This window comes from Gopherus evgoodei, chromosome 3, assembly GCF_007399415.2.
Source record: "Gopherus evgoodei ecotype Sinaloan lineage chromosome 3, rGopEvg1_v1.p, whole genome shotgun sequence".
Taxonomy (NCBI): domain Eukaryota; kingdom Metazoa; phylum Chordata; order Testudines; family Testudinidae; genus Gopherus; species Gopherus evgoodei.
Genome location: NC_044324.1, coordinates 75,140,689 through 75,165,105, shown reverse-complemented (window position 1 = coordinate 75,165,105; position 24,417 = coordinate 75,140,689). Strand labels below are relative to the sequence as shown.

At 40.7% G+C, this 24,417-nt stretch overlaps 1 protein-coding gene across 6 annotated transcripts in view; it reads right to left on the bottom strand.

Moving 5' to 3' along the window:
• Positions 1 to 24,417, bottom strand: part of LOC115648361 (melanocortin-2 receptor accessory protein 2-like) — a 169,402-nt gene that overhangs the window by 116,022 nt on the left and 28,963 nt on the right. For all 6 annotated transcript variants that reach the window (XM_030555854.1, XM_030555855.1, XM_030555856.1 and 3 more), the window contains 3 exons: positions 19,961 to 19,993; positions 19,007 to 19,129; positions 8,937 to 9,077 (listed from right to left, as the gene is read on the bottom strand). In XM_030555854.1, the coding sequence (XP_030411714.1) occupies positions 8,937 to 9,077; positions 19,007 to 19,129; positions 19,961 to 19,993 (297 nt within the window). The remainder of the gene's footprint in view (positions 1 to 8,936; positions 9,078 to 19,006; positions 19,130 to 19,960; positions 19,994 to 24,417) is intronic.

Sequence of the window (24,417 nt, the reverse complement as noted above, 5' to 3'; positions counted from 1 at the left end):
AGATCCATTGGTCCATAGAGATTCGCTTCCAATTCCGGTGGAAATGGACAAGGTGGTCCCCAAATGGAGCGAATTGGGCAAAAGGGTGCAACTATAAAAATCAGAGGAATAAAAGGAATCAAACCCTCAACCAGCCCATCAAAACTGTTGTGTAGATGGGTGTTTTTCAAAGTTCATGTCATGACCCAGTAGTGGGTCGTGGCAGGCTAGTGCCTACCTGTTCCAGCACTGCAGTTTACACCAGAAGCAGCCAGCAGTGGGTCCAGCATCTAGGCAGGGAGGCCACGGGGCTCCGCACGCTGCCCCCACCCTGAGAACCGGCTCCGCACTCTATTCTCTCAGCAAGTCAAAATGCTGACCCTAAGTTACTACTTGAATAACAGTCAGTCTTCAGCAACAAGTCTGTAAATCAAACACTCTGCATAGAGGAAATAAAGTCAGAAAGAAATAAAGACTCAGTGTAAATCACAATGAATGCAAGAATCTGAATGCTTCTTGGCATTTAACTTCAGTAAGTATCATATCTTCACTTTTTATCTAGAAACAAATGAGCCATTTCCCAGTGGCGCTGTTTTAATGGTCATCATTTCCTTACTGTTTATGTAAAACCTAAGAGGTTGCAGGAACTAGGAAACATCAACATACAGCAATTTGAGGTTTTTTCCCCCTACTTGAAAGTAATAAATTTGGGAATTATCAACTTCCTCTTCATCTCTAAATGCAACATTTATTACGGGGGAGACAGGCAGGCTTTCTTCATCACTCCAAACAAACAACACTGACACAGGTCTCCAACCATAAAACTGATCAGTGAATGACAAAGCTAAACTAAATGCTGTGAAGAGAAGATAAAAAATGTGTTTTTCTGTTGTTTAAAATAGAAGCACTTTTTTGACATGATGCATTTTTTTAAGAAACCCACTACAAGGAGTGAATGAAGTAAAGGATTCAGCAATTCTCTACCCATTACTGTACCTAAAATATTCCTATCATCACCATGCCTATCGTTATGGTCTTGCATAGTTAAGGAAGCATCACAATCATCTCTTTTTCAGAATCTTTACATCACTGTCTCACCTTTTTCAGAACCCCTTTTAGTAAATATGCAATGGGGAATCTGAACCAAATTTCAGTCACTAATTAACATTTTATCTCCAATGTATATTTTGTGTTTGTATGTTGATTTCCCCCCAAAGAGTGCACCTCTACTGCCTGCTATGCAGTAACATCCTAACATCAGAACTAATCAGCCCCTCACACACTCCAGTTCATCTGCATACTTGGGAAGAATCACTATCTGCCTTGGTTGTCATGGCTACCTTTGACGACTGATTTGCCTCAGAAGACTAACATTATTGCAGAGAAGGGGCCCACAACGAACAGTAATCAAAACAGAGTGGGTTCAGATAAGCTCCCACTGTACTCCTTTGAGTCTGAACTACAGCTCCTTTTCATCTATTAGTTATGCTTCTTACAAATTGGAGGCTATGGTTTTGAACATTTACCTTTTTAAAGAATAGGAAATTATAGACATGAGTCCCTATTCAAACTGTTACCCAGTTATAAAGTCTGTCATTTAGAAGCTGCAGTAACAGCAAAGTTGCATTAAAACATGTTTCGTTTGCAAACAATTTAATTACTTGCAATATATTGGTCAATATGGCTCTGAGTGGTGAAATACAGAGCTTCAAAGATGACAATTGCAATAAAACACATATTTACGACAACTGCCATGTAGGCCTTCTGATTTTAGGTTTTAACTAACAAACACCAAAAGAATACTGAACCCACAATACAAAAAAGCAATTTTTTTATTCAATAAACACTGAAAAAACATCGGGAATGGTTACATGTAATAAAGGTTTGTCTACACAAAGCAGGAGGGGTGTGATTTCTAAAGTGCACATATGTCTTGCACATTAATTGGTCCATGTAGCCCCTGTTGGTTCACACTACAGGTTCCCAGGAGCACTTTATTGTAGTGCTGTGACCCTGAGAGCACCCACATGGCAGAGAGCAAGGGGTACCCTAGCATGTAGCAGTAAGAGTCAGTTGGTCTGACCAACTCATTGTTGTCATAATCTGCATCTAAAAGATGTCATGTAAGGTATTATATGTGAACTGGTAACATGCTGGTCACTAGTATCACTGCATGGTGTAAGTAGGGGTGATATATGAAAAGTTATAATGTATTTGGCAGACAGGGCTTACATCACTTCACCCTAGACAAAGAAATATGATCCCATCTGCCTGAATATGTCTCCAGGGTAAACTGACAAAAAAAACCAATGAAAGCACATTTACATAAAAGGTAAACAAAGCAATCAAATGATTGACAGCCACTTAACTATCTCAACAAGGGGAGGCGAGTGCAAAAATTAACATGGCATCAGCTCCATGATGGACACAGGAAGCTGAGACTCCAGGAGGATTCCTGATTTTAAAAACTGGGGCTTTGTCTATACTGGTAAGTGAAAGACAAAACTTTTGTCATTCAGAGGTGTTACACATACACACACACACCCCGAAAGACAAAAGTTTTGCCTACGACAAGCGCCAGTGTGAACAATGCTTTGTCGGCAGGACTGCCCTCCTGCTGACAACACTAACTCTGCTTCGTTGCTAAAAGCTGCGTAGTGTGGACATAGCCACAGATAAAACTTTAAAGATATAAGCAGAGAGAAAAAACATTTTGGCATCCTTCATCTGAAGAGACAAAGAAACCTAGCACTCTGAGTTCTATGTTGGAACCTGGCTAAGAACTGCCCAGCCGTGCTGCAAGAATAACGATGGTGAGGAAACTACTTTGAACAAAAAACTCTAGTTTGTTAAGTTTTAGAAGCAAATTTTTACTTTCGTTTATTTGGAACCATTTCTATCCCAATTCTTTCTACTTGGTATCACTTAAACAGCTGTCTTTGTTAAAACACGTTGTGACGCTCTGTACCTCGGGAGAACATGCAGCACCCCCATGTTCATCTTTATAAAATGATTGTGTGGTATCCAATGCAAAGTTTGTCATGTTGGGTGTCTTCTGAAGGCTCACAATGCACTGAGCATGATGTCATAAACGACAGTTAAGGGTTAATGTTCTTTTACCTGTAAGGGGTTAACAAGGAAACCAAACACCTGACCAGAGGACCAATCAGAAAACAAGATTTTTCAAATGTCCAGGGAGGGAGTTTTGGGTGTGAGTTTTTTTTTTCTTTGTCTTGATTCGGTGGCCCTCTTGGCTCTGAGAGGGATCTCTCTATCTCCTGGCTTTCTAATCTTCTGTTTCCAAGTTGTAAGTACAAGGATAGTAAGACAATAGCTTTATATTGTTTTCTTTTGTATTTACATGTGTGTAGTTGCTGGAATGTTTTAAAAAATGTATTCTTTTGGATAAGGCTATTTATTCATTTTTTTTCTTTAAGCAATTGACCCTGTATATTGTCACCTTAATACAGAGACTATTTTTAATGTCTTTTTCTTTCTTTTTATATAAAGCTTTCTTTTTAAGACCTGTTGGAGTTTTTTCTTTAGTGGGGACTCCAGGGAACTGAGTCTGCAGCTCACCAGGGGATTGGTGGGAGGAAGAAGTCAGGGGGAAAAATCTCTTTGTGTTAGATTTACTAAGCCTGACTTTGCATACCCTCTGGGTGAGGGGAGAGAGAGATTTCATCTCTCGGTACTTGTGTTTCAAGGACTGGAAGCAGGGAATATCCTAGAGTGCCCAGGGCGAGAGAATCTGGGAGGAGGTAAGGGGGAAGGGAAGTGGGTTATTTCCCTTTGTAGTGAGACTCAGGGCATCTGAGTCTTGGGGTCCCCTAGGGAAGGGTTTGGAGAGACAAGAGTGAGCTAGACACTGAAATTTCTGGCTGGTGGCAGCAATATCAGATCCAAGCTGGTATTTAAGTTTGGAGGTTTCATGCTAACTTCTCATGTTCTGAACTCTAAGGTTCAAATCTGAGTAGGAGAGTTAGGACACATGGTTGTTATAGTGACGTTATAATAATTGTTACAGTAAGATTATAATTTCATGTATATAGCTTTGAAGCTGAAAATGTATCCTCATGGCTTAAAGCAAGTCCATGCAAAAGCTCTCCAAGAATAGAGAGGAAGTTCACACCTCGTCAGAGCACGGATGGGACAAACCCAGTCCAGCCTCACAGGAACAATGGACACCGGCTTAGGCAGGAGCAAAAGAATCTGTTAAACCCTCAACGGAGTCACCCCCTTTCTTTGGGCAGTTTGGGACTGCGATGAGGTAATGCTCACCTCACTCTGAAGGGGGTTGTGGGCAAAGCCAAGAGGAAAGAAAGGACATGATAAAAGGGAGAGAGATTTTGCCATGCTCTCTCTCTTCAGCCTACATCTACAGACACCACCGCCATCAAGCATCTGAAGGGGAGAACTTGGCTGAAGAGCAGTCAGCCTGCGGTGAGAAGCATCTAAGTTTGCAAGGACACTGAAAGTGTTAAGATGGGCTTTGAATGCGTTCTGCTATTATTTCATTTGACCAAATCTGACATGTTATGCTTTGACTTATAATCATTTAAAATCTACCTTTATAGCTAATACATTTGTTTATTTTACCTGAGGCAGTGTGTTTGGTTTGAAGTGTCTCAGAGGCTCCCCTTGGGATAACAAGCCTGGTACATATCAATTTCTTTGTTAATCTGAAGAATTTATATAAGCTTGCAGCGTCCAGCGGGCATAACTGGACACTGCAAGACAGATGTTCCTAGGGTTTTTTCTGGGACCAGAGATATTGGCTAGTGTCATTCATTTGCAAGTAGCTGGGAGGAGTTTACATGCCAGAAGCTGTTGCGTGAACAGCCCAGGAGTGGGGATTCTCACAGCAGAGCAGGGTAAGGCTGGCTCCCAGAGTCAAAGATTAGAATGGCCTAGCAGATCACTGGCCCAGACAACACCAGAGGGGAATGTCACAAACATATTGTTTTAATCACACAGTGTTTCAAACTGAAGAGTAAAATCCACAGCCAAACTAGCAGGCTGGTACTGTGTAGTGTCTCTTTAGAGGCACAGGGAACTTGATAGTTTTGTGAGTGCTACAGTGAGAGGGGCTGAGCACTGCAAAGGAAATAATATTGGGAAGAGTCGAGATTGTTGGTGTCATGCTGCAAGGATTAACCAGGCTGGTGGTGAGGTCACTGTACTGTAACCAGACTGCTCTGAGCCAAAACTGCACAGCACAGAAGCACCCAAAGTTACAGAGCAGGTGGTGAACCTCCTTACTGGTCTGGGTGAACCCCTCAAGTACCACAACCAGTACAACAAGAAAACTAAGGAATATTATAAAGAGATTACTCTCTTTCCAGTACAAGCTGTAATGAAAGTCCCCAAAAGCCCAGATTTTTGGACATCCCCATGAGACTCAGAAATTGCTATTAATGAACTCTCCAAAATAGAAGCCCTAAAATGAGTAAGTGCTTTATTATTTAAATAGCACACACATAAAAGATTCTCTCAAAATGTAAAGAAATTCAAAAAAAGATTTAGTTTAGCATTACTTAAAGTTCCTCCCTATTAACAAATACATAAAAAGTACGAAATACAAAGTGAAGGATTTAATAAGGAACACAAAGTTGCAGAGTCAAGTACTAAAGTTAGGAAATGCCGTAGTGAACATTGCCTTTGCAGCCTTAATTTGGCCCCCTGAAGCTTATACATCATGACGCAGCCTTCACTTGCACACAGATTGATTACCTATGAAAAGTTTGGTGTACTTTACATAACTCTGTGGCAGAGGCAGGAATAAAATCCAAGTCTGCAGCGTGGCATTCAATTTCCCTTTCTCTTCTTGCAGTCCCCTGCCTCATTCAGTACAAGCCTTCCAACAAATGCAACAGGGGTGCTACAGACAATAGCCTTCACTTCACAACCTTGATTCATCCCTAGAGCAACTCCACCCTGTGCACTCAATGAACCATGGGTCCTGGTTAAAAAAAAAAAAAAAAGGTAGTATGTAAACATGTAATTAAAGACTGTGTGCTTGTCTACACTTAAAACTGTGCAGTGATTCAGCGAAGACACCACCTACACCAATAGGAGGGATTCTAGCACTGTCTACACGGGGACTTAGATTGACTTAACTGCATCTGGATTTTTCACACTCCTGAGAGACACATTATGTCAACCTAATTTTCTAGCACAGACCAGGCCTGTGTCATAACGCATACACACAAGGTGGCCAAATTAAGACTGCATGAACACAATATTCACTCTGGCACTTCCTAAATTAAGAACACTTGACTTTGCAAGATTTTAATCCTTTTTAATCCTTGTAAGAGGCCTTGTAATGGATAGCAGATGAAAGCAATTGTGCTGTTTCCCTTTGCCTGTTACAGAATCCAGATCACCCATATATTAGATCTGCAGGCTGTATCTGACTGTCCATCTTTGACATCATGAAGGCTCAGTATAGCCACATAAGTGACGTTAGCTTTGCAAACTTTGTGAACAATGCATGACTCAGCATCTTTTTTTTTTAAATTTAATTTTATTTACATTTGCCAGAAAACCCACTCAATCTAAGAAGTGTGTCCATCTCTTAACACCCTGAAAGATGATCAGGAAGGGTTAAGGTCTTCATCTTCCACATCCTCATACCAATCTGAGAATATGCATCTAGGGCTGGAATAAAAACTACTTTCCATTGTAACTAGTTGTTGTGTGTTTTCTGGCTACTTTTACCCATGTTTCGCTTCAGTGTTTACAGGTGCAGTTTTCACATGAGGAGCACAGGACATCAGGTGTTCCAAGAACAGGCTGGCCCCTTTACTTTGGTTTCCTAATCAGCTACAAAGTACCAACAGGCCATTTTGAGCTTTTTGCTTTTTTATCTTCCCTTCCCCCTTTTAGTAGGGAAAAGGCTGTGACCTCCAGATTCTGCCACTGCAAGCAGACATTGAGAGGGGAAAGGCAAAGATGATACAGGCTCTGAGCCTTCTATTCTTTCAGCTGCTGTTACAGTAACCATTAGTTGCTTTGGTACCTCTCCTTCAGGTCTGATTTTTTAAAGGAGCTGCCCCACAGGTAGAATGAAATAACCTCCAGCTGCTGCTAGTGGCAGAGGAGGCACTTGAAGATAGAGGCTGTCTACCCCCAAATATGTACCTTTCATTAGTAATGAATGTATGCCTCCGTGGTGAGAAAGATAGCTGCTGCTGGACAGAGATTATAAGGCCACCAGCGACAGCTGTTTGCACTCCCTACTGCTACTCTTCCAATTAAAGGAGTCGTTTATTTTCACCCATTACCTAAAATAACTGTACACCTCTTAGTTCAGAAAAGTTACATAAGCACTCAGTGCCAAACCCACTCTCTAGAATGGAGATACCTGTAGATTATTTAACTGGAATGCTGGATTTCTTACAATGGGAACAGACAAACAGAACTAAATGATACAGTTACGGAAAGTATCAGAGGGTAGCCGTGTTAGTCTGGATCTGTAAAAGCAGCAAAGAATCCTGTGGCACCTTATAGACTAACAGACGTTTTGGAGCATGAGCTTTCGTGGGTGAATACCCACTTCCTCAGATGCATGTGATCTGAGGAAGTGGGTATTCACCCACGAAAGCTCATGCTCCAAAACGTCTGTTAGTCTATAAGGTGCCACAGGATTCTTTGCTGCAGTTAGGGAAAGAGTTCTTTTGTATGAACAGAGTAACTGATTCCCCTGACTTTTTGCAGGTATTTAACAGGCTGGTTTATTTTATTAATAAAACTGGATTTGAGTTCTGTTGATCACTGTTCAGGACACCCACACATGTGTGTTTTCCCTCAGCCATCCAGCAAGGGCACCCCTGCCTCAGGCTTCTAGCTCCCCAGCCATTGCTTTTCTAGGGTGAAAACCCTTCTGAGGGGGCATTTCCAGGCTGCGCAGTTCCCTGCTTCATTGTTGCATCTGAAGAAGTGAGGTTTTTTTACCCATGAAAGCTTATGCCCAAATAAATCTGTTAGTCTTTAAGGTGCCACTGGACTCCTTGTTGTTTCTGCTTCATTGTGTTAGTCCCAGCAGAGACAGCAGCTTGCTTTCTGTTAACCCTTATAAGTTACCTCACAGTTCTTTCTACGCAAGCCTATTTTATTCTTAAGATAAAAGCACTACAAAGAAAGCACATTAAAAACAATAAAAGAACTTACATAAATGCTAATAAGCTTACCAAAGATCACTCCAACCTTGATATGGACTCTGGCTGGAGCAGTCCCCTTCCAAACCCCACCCAAGGGGTTTCTTTTTGGGGTGCATCACTGCATCAGCTCAGAATAAGCACACTCATAACAAGTTTTGTCCACCTTTTATACCAGGGGTTATCAAACTAGGGGTCAGGACTCCTCAGGGGGTCATGAGGTTATGGGGGGGAGGTTGTGAGCTGTGAGCCTCAACCCCTATACCCCACTTCACCTCCAGCATTTATAACAGTGTTATAGATTAAAAATAAAAATTATAAGGGGGAGGAGTCACACTCAGAAACTTGCTGTGTGAAAGGGGTCACCAATACAAAAATTTGAGGACGGTTGCTTTATACAATTCAGGGATTTTTGAACTGGAGTTTCTAGGGGCAGATAATTAGTTTTCCTCCTCAGGTAGTAGTTTCAAAAGGGTGGATTCAAAGTGGGTCAATTTGCATTCCCTTTATCCCCAGTTACCCTCCTAGGAAATCCACTTCCTACATATTGATCTAAAAACCCCTTTCAAGTTCTTAATACCTTCTAGAGACTGCATTAGTCACTCTCCTAGAAAAGTTACATACATATAATTCCACAGTAACATATACACAACTGCTTGAACCCCAATAAGATTTACTTTAATTCAATAAAGTTCATTCGGGATGTTGCAAGAAATTGTCAGTTTGTCACACTGCTAATGATCAAGAAAAAAGGACTTCTATTAAGCAATGTTAGTGGACAGATTCAGCTATTCTTACCTGCAATAATTTGTTTGAGGTAAATGTGATGCCCAACAGGAACCTGGAGATGAGTACTCTGTGGCAGCATTAAGCAGAAAAGTTTGGTGTCATGGGTGACTTCTGTTTTAGAAATCAGTTTGCACTTTCTGTAGTACAGCCCTAAAAGAGAAGGATTGAGAGGTTTTTTTGTTTTGTTTTGTATTTTTTTTTTTAAATATGCCTGGTAAAGCAGCAAAGTTAGGCTTGACATGCAAAAGGATTCAGAAAACTATATTTTTATGGGGTTTCTACATTGTGATAAATCTAATCTTGGCTTTCTAGTCTTCTGCACCTGTTAGTGGTGTCAGCATAAAAAGTTTTTAAAGTATGTACATTTCACCCATATACAACACTAAAAATTGCAGGGTGGATTTTTTTTTTTGTTTTAGAGATTTTATAAAAAATATTTTGGTCTGGAAATTGAATATATACTCCTATGTTATACTCTTAAAAACAGATCAAGGAGTTTGGGTTATCAGCTGGCACAAAATTGGGAAAGTGCAGAAAGAGGAGAGAAGCCAATGGGCAGCAAAACAAAGGTGAAAAGAATAATGTACCTGAAATCTCTTTTAGACTCATCATACTAGCAGAGGAGGTTGTTTTTATTTGGTAAACCACCCTCCCGTATATTTAGAACACATATAGATCTGTTTACATAAGTATTTGGAGAGAAACTTGCATTTCTAGCAGCAATCCAATAGCATTAATGGATTAATGCTGACCTTAACTTTTAAGATAGACTTATCTGTATTGCAATTTCTCTGCTGTGGGCCTTATTGTTGCTTTGGTCATCCTTGCACTGAGTATTTTGCTGTTAGCAGATTAATCTTTACCAAAAAAGCTCATGTAAGTGCTGAAGGCTGCTGGCCCTGAGACTGTATGCCACGCAAGTGCAACCTACTTAGGGCTTGAAGAGCATCCCTTCAATTTCATTCTCCCAAGTAACTGCAGGATCAGGATAAAGCTGGTCAACTGCAGCGCTTTATTGCTTCTCAGTTCAAACAAGAAGTTGCTACTAGTTTGTCAAGGAAAATACAGATACAAAACTTATGTTCAGTTTTCATTTAAAAATAAGTAAAAACATGCAAAAACTATATGTAACCTGTAAGCACCGAAAAACTCCTCATATAGCTCTTTGTGCCACTAAATCTAAGCACTTTACCATTACAGTATAAGCACTTTTCCTCCTTACAGAACAAGTCATCCAGACCACTAATGATAAAAGCCTCCACTTTTCCGGGTCTCAGCAAATTTCATTGAAAAGTAGTAAAAGTAAGAGCTTTTAAACAGAAAAAGAGTTTTATCGCAAAAGGACATTTTTAGTGGATTAAAGTAAAAGCATTTAAAGCAAGTTGTTCCAGCTGAGCTGTCTGTGTACATGTCCCCAAACTGCTTTATATTCAAGGAACATCAAATATGTGTAAAAAAGCCAAGAACATCTGGCCACATAATTATACCTGCAAACGTACGTGCAGGATACTTTCTGTCCAGTTTGCTCTGCAATTTTCAAAGTTTGTAATAAGGCTAAATTAGAGTCTCATTTGCTAGTTACATATTACTGTTACTGAAACGTCACCATTTTCTATGGTGTTTTGCAGCATATATTATTGTACTGAGTTACTTTAACACACAGCAATTAATATGGAGATTATCACTATAGAAAACTGCTTAAAAATGTAATACGTTTGAGACACCGCACATCTTTATCATAAATGTTTTTTCATGGTTTCTGTCTAATATATCCTATAACACCTTGCTTTGGACGAGTGAAAAGAAAACCCCTGATTCTTTGGGTGTATAAGCAGGATTCCTACATCATTTTATCTGAAAAGGCAAAAAAGGAGTTTGATATTCTGACATGATTATTTCAAGGTTCAGCAAGATAGCAGTAGCTGTCTTCCAGCACATAAAACCTCCTCAGTCAGTACTGCATATCCTCTTTTGTAGGATAAAATCTTCTAGAAAGGTGTAGCGACTGATGGAGAAGAATTTTATCTGCTGGACAAGATTTTATACATTGGCTACCCCTTGTGTATAAATTTTCAATTATGAGGAAAAAATGGCAAAAAGCGACTTATAATGCTGAAAAATTTCAAAAACTGTCCTTTATCAGGATCTACTCAAGATTCAGCTCCCAAGTTTTCTGCAATACGTCAACAAAAAAGCGAAACTTCCACAAATTGCAATAAGCAATCAATTTTGAATACTTCCTATTAAAAGCATATGAAGGGAAACTAAAACCTACACAAAACTTCAAGTTGCACAAAAACTTGCAAGTGAAGTTTCCACACTAACTTTTTATATATATATAAACAAAAACAGGAATTTATGCCCCATTTTAGGCCCACGTCAGAACATAACGTTAACTAAGGAGATGCAGTCAGTGCCTCCATATTTTCCTGGACACACTACAAATCACTAAGTTCACTGAAAGACATCAATATATGCCAAGAATTTTATAGATTCTGCATACCTTCATAAGAAGCATCTGGAAAACTCTGCATTAAGATCCTAAATCCCCAAAATGCAATAGTTTCTTTGAGTGTGACATTACAGAGGCCAAAAGTTGTTTACTTCCTCAGTTAATTTTCATGGGAATTTTCTTCAAAACATTTTTGTTGCACTCATTTACACATGTTATCTGATTAGTTAATATTACCTCAAAGATTAATATCTGGAACAAACTTACATTTATCCCATGGTTTCCAGCCAAGTTTTAGTTAAGCAGAAAGTAATTTTCCAGTCAAGAGTTTGTCCACAGTGAGTTAATCTCTTAAATACAGTACTGTGCCACAGAATTCCTAATTATCTGAAGGAAGAATGATCTGCTTGCTAAATCTTATTTGAAAGCTCACACCGCTGCTTCCATTTCAAAACCTGAAGAAAATTTCCCCCCATGTATTCAAATAGCTAAATAGCCCTTTTTGCCACAGAATCTTAGTTCCTCACAAACATTTCTGATACTATTCTCACAACAGACCTGTGAGGTAAAGCAGTATTACTTCAGTGTTCAAACTGGGAACTCGGGAACAGACTAAGTGTATGTCTACACTGCAATCAGATACCCACAGCTGGCCTATGCCAGCTGAGTCAATCTCACGAGGCTCAGGCTAAGGGGCAGTTTAACTGCAGAGTAGATGTTTGGGTCAAACTGGGGACTGGGCTCTAAGATCCTATGAAGTGGGAGGGTCCATGAGCTCAGGGTGAAGACCGAGTCCAAATGTTTACACTACAATTAAACAGCCCCTTAGCCTGAGCCTTGTGAGCCCAAGTCAGTTGGCACGAGCCAGCCACAGGTATCTAATTGCAGTGTAGACATAACCTCAGTGGCTCATGCCTAAGGTCATGCAAAGCCAGGATTTGATCAAAGATCTTGGTCCAAATCCAGCATTTAATCCCAAGATTATTATTCATTTTACAATACCACGTAAAAACTTCAACTAAGCTCTAAACCCCACTGAGACACTTTCTACTCTAAGGGCTTGTCTACATCACAAAGTTGCAGCCCTGGTGAGGGGGTTACAGCGCTACAATTTAGGAGGTGTACACATCTGCAGGGCATCACCAGCGCTGCAACTCCCTGTTTGCAGCGCTGGCCGTACTCCCGTTTTCTCTCGGGTGTAGAGGATCCAGCGCTGGTGATCCAGCACTGGTAATCAAGTGTAGACACTTACCAGCGCTTTTCTTGACCTCCGTGGAATAAGCAGGTATCCCAGCATACTTGAGGAAGCCTCTCTGGTAATCAAGCAGGCCTCCTTCCCCGGTTTGCTCTCGCGTTCCCCGAACCCCCGAGCAAGCAGGTCTCCTTCCCTGCGGTTTGCAGGGGGGTTCGGGGAACGCGAGAGCAAACCGCAGGGAAGCTGGTCTCCTTCCCCGGTTTGCTCTCGCGTTCCCCGCACCCCCGTGCAAGCAGGTCTCCTTCCCTGCGGTTTGCAGGGGGGTTCGGGGAACACGAGAGCAAACCGCGGGGAAGCTGGTCTCCTTCCCCGGTTTGCTCTCGCGTTCCCCGAACCCCCCTTGACGCCGCCCAACAGCGCTGCAGTGTGGCCACATCTAACACCACTTGCAGCGCTGGTTGCTGTAAGTGTGGCCACTCTACAGCGCTGGTCCTATACAGCTGTACTAATACAGCTGTAACAACCAGCACTGCAAAATTGTAGCTGTAGACATACCCTAAGTTCTTACAAGCTAAAACAAGACAGAAAATGGATGGAAAAAGGAAAGAGGCATAGAAGACTGCACAGCTGGTCAGTGATAGCGCCAAGAATAGAACCTAGGTCACATGAGTCCCAATCCAGCACCCTATGTGCTACTAAACTACACTGTTCTTGGACCTTCCTCTCTCGCTAAGTCTGTTAATAAATTGTAACAGCCAAAAGGCCTCAATCATCTAGTCTGACCTCTTGCACTACACAGATCATTATACTTCACCCAGCTATCTACCCCTGTAATTTGTGCTTAGCTAAAAAATTTCCAGAAAGGTGCCCGAGTCTTGATTTGAAAACCTTTAAAGGATGGAGAATCCACCACTTTCCTTGCCAGTTTGTTCCACTGGTTATTCATTCTCACTGTTAAAAATGGGTGCCTAATTTCTAATCTGAACATGTCTGGCTTCAGCTTCCAGCCACTGGTTCTTGTGATGCCCTTTTCCACTATATTAAAGAGCCCTCTTACTACGTGGTATTATCTCCTCATGAAGGTACTTGGAAACTAATCAGTTCACCTCTCAATCTTCTTTTTGTTAAACTAAAGATGGAGCTCTAAAAGTCTCTCACTATAAGGTATTTTCTTTAGTCCTGGAATCATTTTTATGGCCCTTTTCTGCAACACCTGCAATTTTTCAAAAATCCTTCTTAAAATGTGGGCACCAGAACTGTAAGCAGTATTTTGGTATCAGTCTCATCAATGTTGTTACAGAGTTAAAATCACCTCCTTGCTCCTACTCACTACTCCTGTTTATACATTCAAGGATGGCATGAGTCCTCTTTGCCAAAGCACTGAACTGGAGGTTATGTTGAGTTTCCAGTCAACTATGACTCTTAAATCCTTGCAGAGTAACTGCTTTCCAGGATACTACACCCTATTCTGTAGGTGTGGCCTGCATTCCTTGCTCCTAGATGTATGATCTTGCATTGGGCTGTATTAAAATGCATTTTGTTTCAATTTATACGTGGGAAGAGGAAAATGGTTGTATGCCACAAAGTGGCCTTGCAGACCAGACAACCCACCTCATAGTGCATAACTTTGTGCATAACTAATCATATGGGTATGTTTTTGCAGAATTAGGGGTTAAGCCTCTTGGCTCCATGTTTCTGATCAAAGAAGCTCTCTCTTTACCTAAAGTTTACTATTAGAACATAAGGGGTTTTTTTTTAATAGCCCCATTAAATCAAAAGATGCATTATTAAAATAACTAGCTACATCAAATAGTATCTCATATTCAGAGATTCTCTTTTACTACACTTTTGATCAAGAATTTCTGTAGGCCATCCAATTAGGAATAATCTGCCTTGAATAAACTTTAACTTCATTTATCAGATCTTCTTATCAAAGAACTACTGAACCTCTTACACAAAGTTTGCTCGTTACTGTCTATATACTTGATCACTGATTAATTTGAAAGTCTAGATTAGTGGCTCCCAAACTTGTTCTGCTGCTTGTGCAGGGTAAGCCCCTGGCGGGCCAGGCCAGTTTGTTTACCTGCTGAATCCGCAGGTTCAGCTGATCCCGACTCCCAGTGGCCGTGGTTTGCTGCTCTGGGACAACAGGAGCTGCTGGCAGCAGCAGCCAGTATATCCCTCAGCCCGTGCCGCTTCCAGCAGCTCCCATTGGCCTGGAGCAGCAAACCGCAGCCACTGATAGCCGCAATCAGCCAAACCTGCAGACACGGCAGGTAAACAAACTGGCCTGGCCCACCAGGGGCTTTCCCCGCACAAGTGGCAGAACAAGTTTGGGATCATTCAGATGTGTACAAACAATAATTCTGTAGGAAATTTATTTCTCTGAGAAAAAAGGTTTTGCCTACCCACAGATAATTTTACACTCAAAGACAGGGAGATTATCCTTCATAAGAGTGAACAGAATCCCTTATACTGTAAGGAAGTACCAGTTGTTAAAATAACAATGTCATAGTTTGCTCATTTAGAGGTAGTTGCAAAAGCAGGGCATTTCAAAGTAAAAGACATTACTTACTACCACCATGTATGTAGATTGAAAGGGGTATTTAGGACTAAATCAAGGGAAGAAAAACTCAAAAAGTTTTTCTTTTAGGGGCTCAAATTTTAGGTTTATGAGAGTCAGGGGGTTGGATCTTGAAGGTTTTTTTTTGCAAACTATAACAGAATTGTTTAGAAGCTTTTATTCTGAGACTCCTAAAACTGTTTTTAATATTCTCTTTCCTTGCTTCCAACCCTAGAAATGGGAAACCCACAGACAGTATGCTTCTTCCAAATCAATGCAATTTAAAGACACAGAATAACCAGAAAACTCCTCACAGAAAAAAAGAAAAATCAATTTTAAAGTGGAGACAGCTCTGATTAACTAAACTTCCTGGAACACTTGTGTCAGGGCTAATTCCCCATTCTGGCACTTAGAGTGCAGAAGGTGGGGGCCCGCAAGGATTCAAAAAATTAATACTGGCCATTCCAGGCCCGTATTAAACTCCCAAGGTTACAGCTTCTCTCTGACCTTGGATGGGTAGATGCTGCCGCCACCACCCAAGTGCAGAACCCCTTTGAGAACCCAGGAAGGCGCACTTGGGAATTCCTTCCTGTGGTGTACCCTCAAGTCCTTTCACCCCATCTTCAGGAAAGAGAGGAAAAAGAGGGGGGGAAAAAAGAAATCAGCCATTGCCACCAGCTAATTAAACAACATGTGCACAAGCCTCTTAAGACACAAAAATCCAATTCAGTTCTTAAAAAAGGTAAATTTCATTAATAAGAAGAACGAAAATACATCTAGGAACTTAAGCTATTGCTAGGTTTAAAAAAAACCTACAAGGATTAAGCATCAAGAATAGCTTTCTTGAGGTTCAGCTTAAAGGTTACAAGCAAACAAAAACATTTGGGGGTTAGCACAGAGGAATCCAGAAGCCATAACAAAATAAAAGGAATAAACCTAATCACGTCTTCCTAGGCACTTCCTGATCTATTTACATATCTGAAGTTTTTAAATGAGTAGTTTCTAGGCATGATACTGATGATTTTTTTCACACTGGACCCAAGCTCTTACAGCATAGCTCTGTCCTGTCAACCTCAACAACAGAACAAGAGACAGACAAAAGGGGAGTCGTTTCAATTTTTAAAAGTTCTAGCCTTCCCACTGGTTCTTTCGGCCAGGTTCCCACTCACTTTCTTTTACCTGTGCATAGCAGTGAGACTTTTTAACCCTTTACAGGTAGAGCAATTAGAGAACAGCTACTAAGAGGGTTTTATAGCTACTGGCTGGCTGGGTGTCCATAAAAGGGAGATACTTCCCCTCTGCCCTTCATTTATCACAACTTGTACCTCATGTTACTTTACATATATCATGCGGGAGTCAAAAACACTTGTGTCTCGGTACATTTGTGCAATATGTCTTCAAAAATTGTTGCAATTGTTCTGATTCAGATTGGGACCTCTGCAACCAGCTGATAGTTACCCTTACCCTGGTTTCATTCACAGGGCCATCTGTAAAATGACCATGGCCTGTGAGAATATTTCTTCATTTTTTAACATCCCATTTTATTTTAATAATGTACGGTTCAGAAATATTAAAAATAAAGGTTAACAACTCAGGTTATATTCCAGATAGTGGATAATCTGGTTAATCGGCGCTATCTACATTTAAAAAATTGAGACAAGTTTTCTTGCTACGAGCACCATCTCTTATATTTATGAAATCTGATCTCAGGAAGGAACAGTCAACAGATTCTGAAGCTGAACTCACTACCACCAGGAATATGAGCTTTCGCATAAGAAACATAAGCTCAGAGTTACTGAGTGCCTCAAATGTAGCTTTCCACTGGCTTAGTCAGACCACATTAATATTCCAGGACACCAGGCTCTTAATTTTGGGATAGGAAGGATCAAAGTGTAAAGCATCACATACACAAGGCAAAGGGGCTTCAAAGAGACTAATCTACTTTTGTTTAATCCATAACTCAGCATTTTTCTGCCAAATGAAACAAGATAATTTCAAAACAAGTAACTTTTGAATAGGGGCATGCAGAGGGGTAAATATGGGCCAATCAGCACACCACAAAACAGTTGAACCATTGGCAAGACACATTTCAAGAAAAAAGGACAATTTGAATCCCATCCTCAAAACACCAAGTTCCATGGGCATACCGTTTATCGGCATGATCTCACTATCCCAAAAGGCATGTATCTGTAGTAACCACAGTTTGAGTTGAAGGCATTTAGAAACCCATTCCTTAGCCAACAGTTACCATTAGACTACCACTACAACCAAGAGGCCCAGAGGTTGCCCATCACCCAAATGCAATGTTCCCTGCACTGCTTATTTCACTGGGATGTCAGTGTCCACCTAGGAATTCTCAAGTGGCTATGAAGCAGAGGTATTATGACAAGATCTAACACTGGCAGAATGGTCCAAGCTGCCACTTGCTTGCTCTCGCATGTCCTTTCTGCAGATAAGAAATGTCTTGAATTCTGCCCTGGGACAGGAAGCCTTTCAGTTGAGCTCTGTTTAACAAAGCTTCTACATACTCTACTCCTGAGGGAATCCTATGTGACTGCATGCCTACAGAAAATACCTGTGCTTTCCTGAAGAAAATGGCAGGGAAGCAAAGGAAAGCTGTGTGTGGGTGGGGTAGAGGGGAACGACCATAGGTGCAATTTGGGGGGAGGGATTGCCCCCCGAAACAGAGGCATGGGGCTACATGCCACTGCCCTCGCCCCCTCATTTCTGCAAGTGCAAAGCTGCCCAGCTGAAGGAGGCTGCGCTTCAGCTTTGCTGACTCTGCAGCTGAACACTACTTCCTGGGTCCTAGTGCCAGTGGCAATCCCCTTGTGTGTGCTGGGAGCTTTCCTGTTTTCTGTGCAACAGTGAGTGCCTGTGGTGGGGATGGGTAAGGGCGTGTGGGGGGGAAAGAGGTAGTGGGAAGGAAGAGGGGTGGAATAGGGCAGAGGAAGGAGAATGTGCGAGTCAAGGATGGGACCTGGGGCAGTGGGATGAAATGGGGAAGAAAAGGGGATAGGGGAACCGCGGTGGGAAGCGGGAGCCCAGTATGCAGCATCCCCTCAGCAGTAGCCGGGGCTCCCCTGTTAAGCAGGGCCATCAAACCATCATCCTGACAAGCCCTACCTCCTTACACCTAGACTCCCCTCAATGAACCCCCCTCAAGACACACACACACCCCTGCTGAGACCCAACCACCTTCACCTGGATCCCCTGCGGAGACCTATTGCCCCTGCACCTGGAACCTCCCAACGAGCTCTTGTGCATCCAGATCTCCCTCTGAGCCACCCGCACCCAGGCTGCCCCACACAGCAACCTCTCCCCACACACCTGGATCCCCCCACACACTAAGCCCCTCCACATTTGGATCCTGCAGGGCTGAGCCAGCCCACCCACACCTGGTGTACCTGGAGCAGAGGGGCAGGGCCCCAGCATGTTTCCAGAGCTGAGTCATGGTCGGGTGCAGCGTCACTGCCGAGTCCCTGTACTAGGGGAGGTGGGGGCTTCAGGGTGATCTCCCATCTCAATGCAGCCAGTGGTCTGTGCTCCCACTGCCATGCTAAAGCCACATTTATTTACTGACGAATAAAACTTGCAGAATTTTGCAGCATTTTAAAATATCATGCACATAATTTTTTTTTTTGGTGCAGAATTTCCTCAGGAGTAATAAATACTCTCAGCCAGAAAATCTCTTCACATTAGGCTGAAGGCTTGACTATAAAAGGCAAAGGGAGACAACACATATCTGTGCCCCACTCCTTGGAAATCATATTTTGGACCAGTTGGTAAAATAGGTTTGGAAGATCCTTGCCTCAAATGTGGTTGAGAAGAGAAACGCACTGTCCCGTATAACAAATGAGATTATTTACCTCTTTCTGTGCACTTGATAAATGAATTATGACTGCTGAGTGGCTGTCCAAGTTTACTCCAAGCAATATTATCTTTTTTCTTCAGGACAATCTCCACCTTTCCCACTTTCTCAGCAACGTGTACTTTAAAAAAAAAAAATCTGGTGAAATTTTGAAGGAAGTTATTTTATTTAGTTTCATTATAATTAAGTTCAGCAAGGACTAGTATCAAATAACCTCTCAAAATATACAAAATTGTTCTGCTACATTAAAATGTCAAATTTCCTTGACATGCTTCAGTATATTATTAAAAACAATAGCTTAGTATGCATGACTAATAGAGCATCTACTGTATATTTAGTAAGCACATTTTGCTCATCATGTCAAAAAGTTAATGCTCATGATTTCAGAGTTACCAATTACTGATACATAGTACAACTTTTTCTGTAATGCATAAGTGACAAGCAGATTAATTTAAAAAATTGATTAATCCAATCTAATGCAAAGTCCTCTATGCAAATATACAACAAAACATATTTCTAATCACTAAGGAACACATTTTAAAGATGCCTCTGGGGACCAGAATAATGCTGACATCTATCTTAAATATTTCCAAGGCATCTAGATGTATTCACTTTAAAACTTCAGCATCCATCGTGATGACTCAAGAAAGCTGACAGTTCAGAAAGGCAGCTGGCCTTACATGACTCTTAAATAGAATACTTCTTAAAAAATTCACAAACACTATGTTTGCTCTCCAACTACTTTACTGAATATTGGTCTAATTTTAAGTTTTGTTTGACTGTTCAAGATAGCGTGCTGTGTCAAAATATTATTCATAGGCAAAGGAATCATTTATTTGTTGAATATGTGCTAGCCAGATGGAGAAGGGCAGAACAAAGTAGACAGACTTAAGTTTTCATGTTTTGACATTAATGGGGTAGAGAACAAGGGGAAGAGGAGGAAACACCTTACCGGCAATGTCCTCTTGAACTGCATAACTCAGCTCTAAAATGAAGAAAATGCACATCCTCTTATTTAGATATAATTGGAAATCAAATTGCTTTCTCCTTCTATAGTTATTAGCATCTGTGACACTGACAGACTAGCCAACCTGTGTATGACCCATAACAACTTAAGAGGCATTACAATTGCATCCAGATAATTCACTTGTATGTGAATTTCAAAGAGATGCACTAGACTAACAATCAGTAACCCATTCATTTATAGTAATGGGAATCCAGTGTAGATGCTAATTGAATTTGTCTATGTTTACCAATATCCTGTTAGAAGTTTAACAATGTAACCAAATTAGCTTCTAGATACTAAATCCCTTTCATGTCTTAATTGTCTGACATTATGTAAGTGAATAGTTCAAGTAACTTTAAGATCAAAGATGAAATGGCAAAAAAGTAAGCATTCACTGTAAGTTAATATTTGTAAGGTGACAAATGTCACCATTTACTTAACTCCAGAGTATCATGATATAAATTAACATCTTGTACGGGAAATGTAGTCAGGACAACCAGAACAAATTCAATAAAGCCAGGAACAACTTCAGGAGCTTATATACAGGCTGGAAATCATTGAAATACAACATGAAAACCAAATAAGATTTATCAGAGCTGTGTACGTTCAACACTACTTTATAGTGCAGAATGCTGAGGAATGAGAAAGTACATGTCCAAACTATCTTCATTCCATACAACCTGCCTCAGAAAAATCCTCCTTATCTTTTGGCTCAGAATAATCTCAAACCAAGATCTATTGACCCAGTGCAGCCAAGAGGATTTGAGCACTATCACTTCCAGGAGGCGCTGGAGATGGATCGGTCATGTGCTTCAGATGGAAAGTGATTCCACCACCAGAGTAGCAATAAGATGGACACCTGAAGGCAAGCAAAAATGAGGCCGTCTGAAAACAACACAGTGAAGAGCTATGGAAGCCAGGGTGGATACATTCAATGATTTTAAAAATAAATAAATAATTTAAATTGGATTTTTGAGAGAAAAACCTATCTAAAGATAATTTTAATTAAGATATATTATAGCTCAAAGATATCTCATCATGGACTAGGGATTATAAATTCTAATTCTCTAGTATGAGACAATATATTCATGTAATGTTTAAGAAAAGTTTTGTAAATGAGTTCCAATAGTTCGTGTATTAGGGACCCAACCTTATGGCGGTCCAGGGGCTTCTGTACAGATTATTTAGGTTAATCTTTAGATCTACCCAATGGGACTCAGTGCTCAGTCTAGATTCTGAAGATACCGTCAGAGATACTTAGTGTTGCAGTTCTCAAACTGTGTATTTGCGTCTCCAGAAATAAAATGCGTATTAACAGCAAAAATGTTTTTAAATAAAAAAATAATGAGATGAGAAACAACAGACCTCAACTCTACTGTCCCTCTGCAAATTTGTGTACACAGAGTCAATCCCTTATCTCTCTCTAAAAGTGAAAAGTTTCAAAAAGTTCAATGAACAGAAGATTTTTGGGGGCGGAACAGATCTAGACAAGGAGAAGAAGTGTGGAGATAAATGTGAGAAGGGAGGGACAGGCAGTAGAAACAAAAGTGAAACTGTTTGAGCAGCATATTCCAGAATTATTGAGGTTTTTCTGTGTAGACTTCATTGATTTGAGATCTACCATACCATTTTCTCACTAGAATGGAAAACCTATAAAGGCAACAGGCCGTAAAAGAGACCCAGTTTGGGAATCTAGGCATGCGTGCAAAATGCAAACAGTGCAACAAAAAAATGCAAGGCCTGGTTTCCCTAATGAAACAACATCATGAGAAGTGTTCCTTCTCATGAGGAAGCTGCGTTGACAATGATAAAAGGAACTTGTCTGAACATGCAGGATCTTCAGGCTGATAAACCCTTTTGTTTCATAATTCTTCCTTAAGGACTGCCTGTCTTCTTTCTGGACTACTCTGGAATTCTCATCTTTGAGTAAAAAATATAGTTGTTACTCTTTGGTAGTATTATTTTAGATGCACTTGTGACACAAAATAAGTAACTGAAATAAGCAGACCTTCCTTTTCTAATTTCACCTTTAATATAGTACTGAGTGTCAGTGAATGCAGTGAGTAATACTAAATGAGCAGTACGGTAATAATAATTAAATAACTTGTCATAAACAGATAGTTAAGGATTAATGTCTCTTTTACCTGTAAAGGGTTAAGAAGCTCAGTGAACCTGGCTGACACCTGACCAGAAGACCAATCAGGAGACAAAATACTTTCAAATCTTGATGGAGGGAAGTCTTTGTTCGCTCTTGGGGCTAAGAGGGACCAGACGTGCAACCAGATCTTTCTCCAATCTTTCTAAAACAGTCTCTCACATTCAAAATAGTAAGTACTAGCTAGAAAAGGCGGGTTAGGCTTATGTTGTTTTCTCAACTTGTGAATGTATATTTTGCTGGAAGGATATTTTTACCTCTGTTTGCTGTAACTTGTATCTTAGGCTAGCGGGGAGGGAGTCCCTCTAGTCTATATAAGCTGAAGACCCTGTAAACATTTTCCATCTTGAATTTACAGAGATAATTTTTACTTTTTCTTTATTTAACTAAAAGCTTTATTTTTTAAGAACCTGATTGATTTTTTTCCTTGTTTAAGACCCAAGGGGATTGGGTCTGAACTCACCAGGGATTGGTGGCGGGAAAGGTGGAGAGGGGGAAAGGTTAATTCCTCTGTTATAATCCAAGGAGTTTGGGTCACAGTAGTCTCTCAGGGTAACCCAGGGTGGGGAAAGTCTGGGAGGGGGAAAGGAGGGGAAATGGTTTATTTCTCCTTGTTTTAAGACCCAAGGGGTTTGGGTCTTGGGTCCCCCAGGGAAGGTTTTGGGGGGACAGAGACTGTACCAGACACTGGAATTTCTGGTTGGTGGCAGCGCTATCAAATCTAAGCTACGAATTAAGCTTAGAAGGGTACATACAGGTCCCCACTTTCTGAACGCTAAAGTTCAAAGTGGGAATAATACCTTGACATAACTGCACTGACTTATTTTGTTTAGGAGAATCCATCCTCAATATACAGGATTCCGAAGACCATCTACCTTCAAGATCACCATCATTTTCTATAGTTTCACAGTTATCTGCCAATGACAGTGTTTCAGACACATCATGTGTGACACATGGCCACAGTATATCACCTGTACCAAAAAGAAAAAAAAAATTTCCACCATCCAGAAACAACGATAGATAAGTTTGTGATAAGAACCAGCAGATTACAAAAAGGTAATTGATGGAAAAATTGCCTGGTTTGTTTATGCAACCAACGCTCCTTTCGGTATGATTGAGAACACACAGTTCAACAACATGGTTCAGTCATTAAGACCAGGATACAGTCCACTCAACAGAGCAGATGTCGCAAGAAAATTGCTGGAAAAAGTGTATGAAAGAGAAATTGAGCAGTATGAAAAAGGTCTAGAGCAGGGATAGGCAACCTATGGTACATGTGCCAAAGGTGGCACGCAAGCTGATTTTAAGTGGCACTTGCACTGCCTGGGTCCTGGCTACCAGTCCAGGGGGCTCTGCATTTTATTTTAATTTTAAATGAAGCTTCTTAGACATTTTAAAAACCTTGTTTACTTTACATGCAACAATAGTTTAGTTATATATTCTAGACTTATAGAAAGAGACCTTCTAAAAACATTAAAAGGTATTACTGACACGTGAAACTAAATTAAAGTGAATAAATGAAGACTTGGCACATCACTTCTGAAAGATTGCCGACCCCTGGTCTAGAGGGTGAAATTGTTAACCTGAGTCTTGATGAGTGGAGCAGTGTCCAGAATGATCCTTTTGTATATGCTTGTGTGACAGCAGAATAAGGGATTGTCTTCCTTACATAAACAATTGATACATCAAGAAATGCACATGCAGTAGAATACTTACAAGAAGTAGCAGTAAAAGCTATAACAAACTGTGAAAAAAATTCAAACGTCTAGTACATAGCTCGGTCACAGACAATGCTGAAAATTTATCCAAGATGAGAAGAAATGTAGGAGAGTGTGAAGAGAGTCCCATTCTAATAACATACAGCTGCAGTGCTCATTTGATGCACCTCCTAGCCAAAGACTTCAGTGTTCAAGAAACAAAGGCTAATGATGTTTAAATTGCAAAATACTTCCGTAACAACCACTTTGCAACAGTTGCTCTAAAAAAAGTGGGAGGAATCAAGCTAACTCTCCCATCACACGTGCGATGCAACTCAGTAGTGTACTATTTTGAACAGTACATCAAGAACTGGCCTAATCTAACGACAGTTTGTGAACAAAATCTTGAAAAAATAGATGGCACTGTCACAGCCGAAGTTCTCAACACTGAACTTAAGAGAAATGTTGAACACATGCTGAGTGTCCTGAAGCCTATTTCTGTAGTCTTGAACAAAATGCAGGGAAATAGCTGTTTTATTGCTGACGCTGTT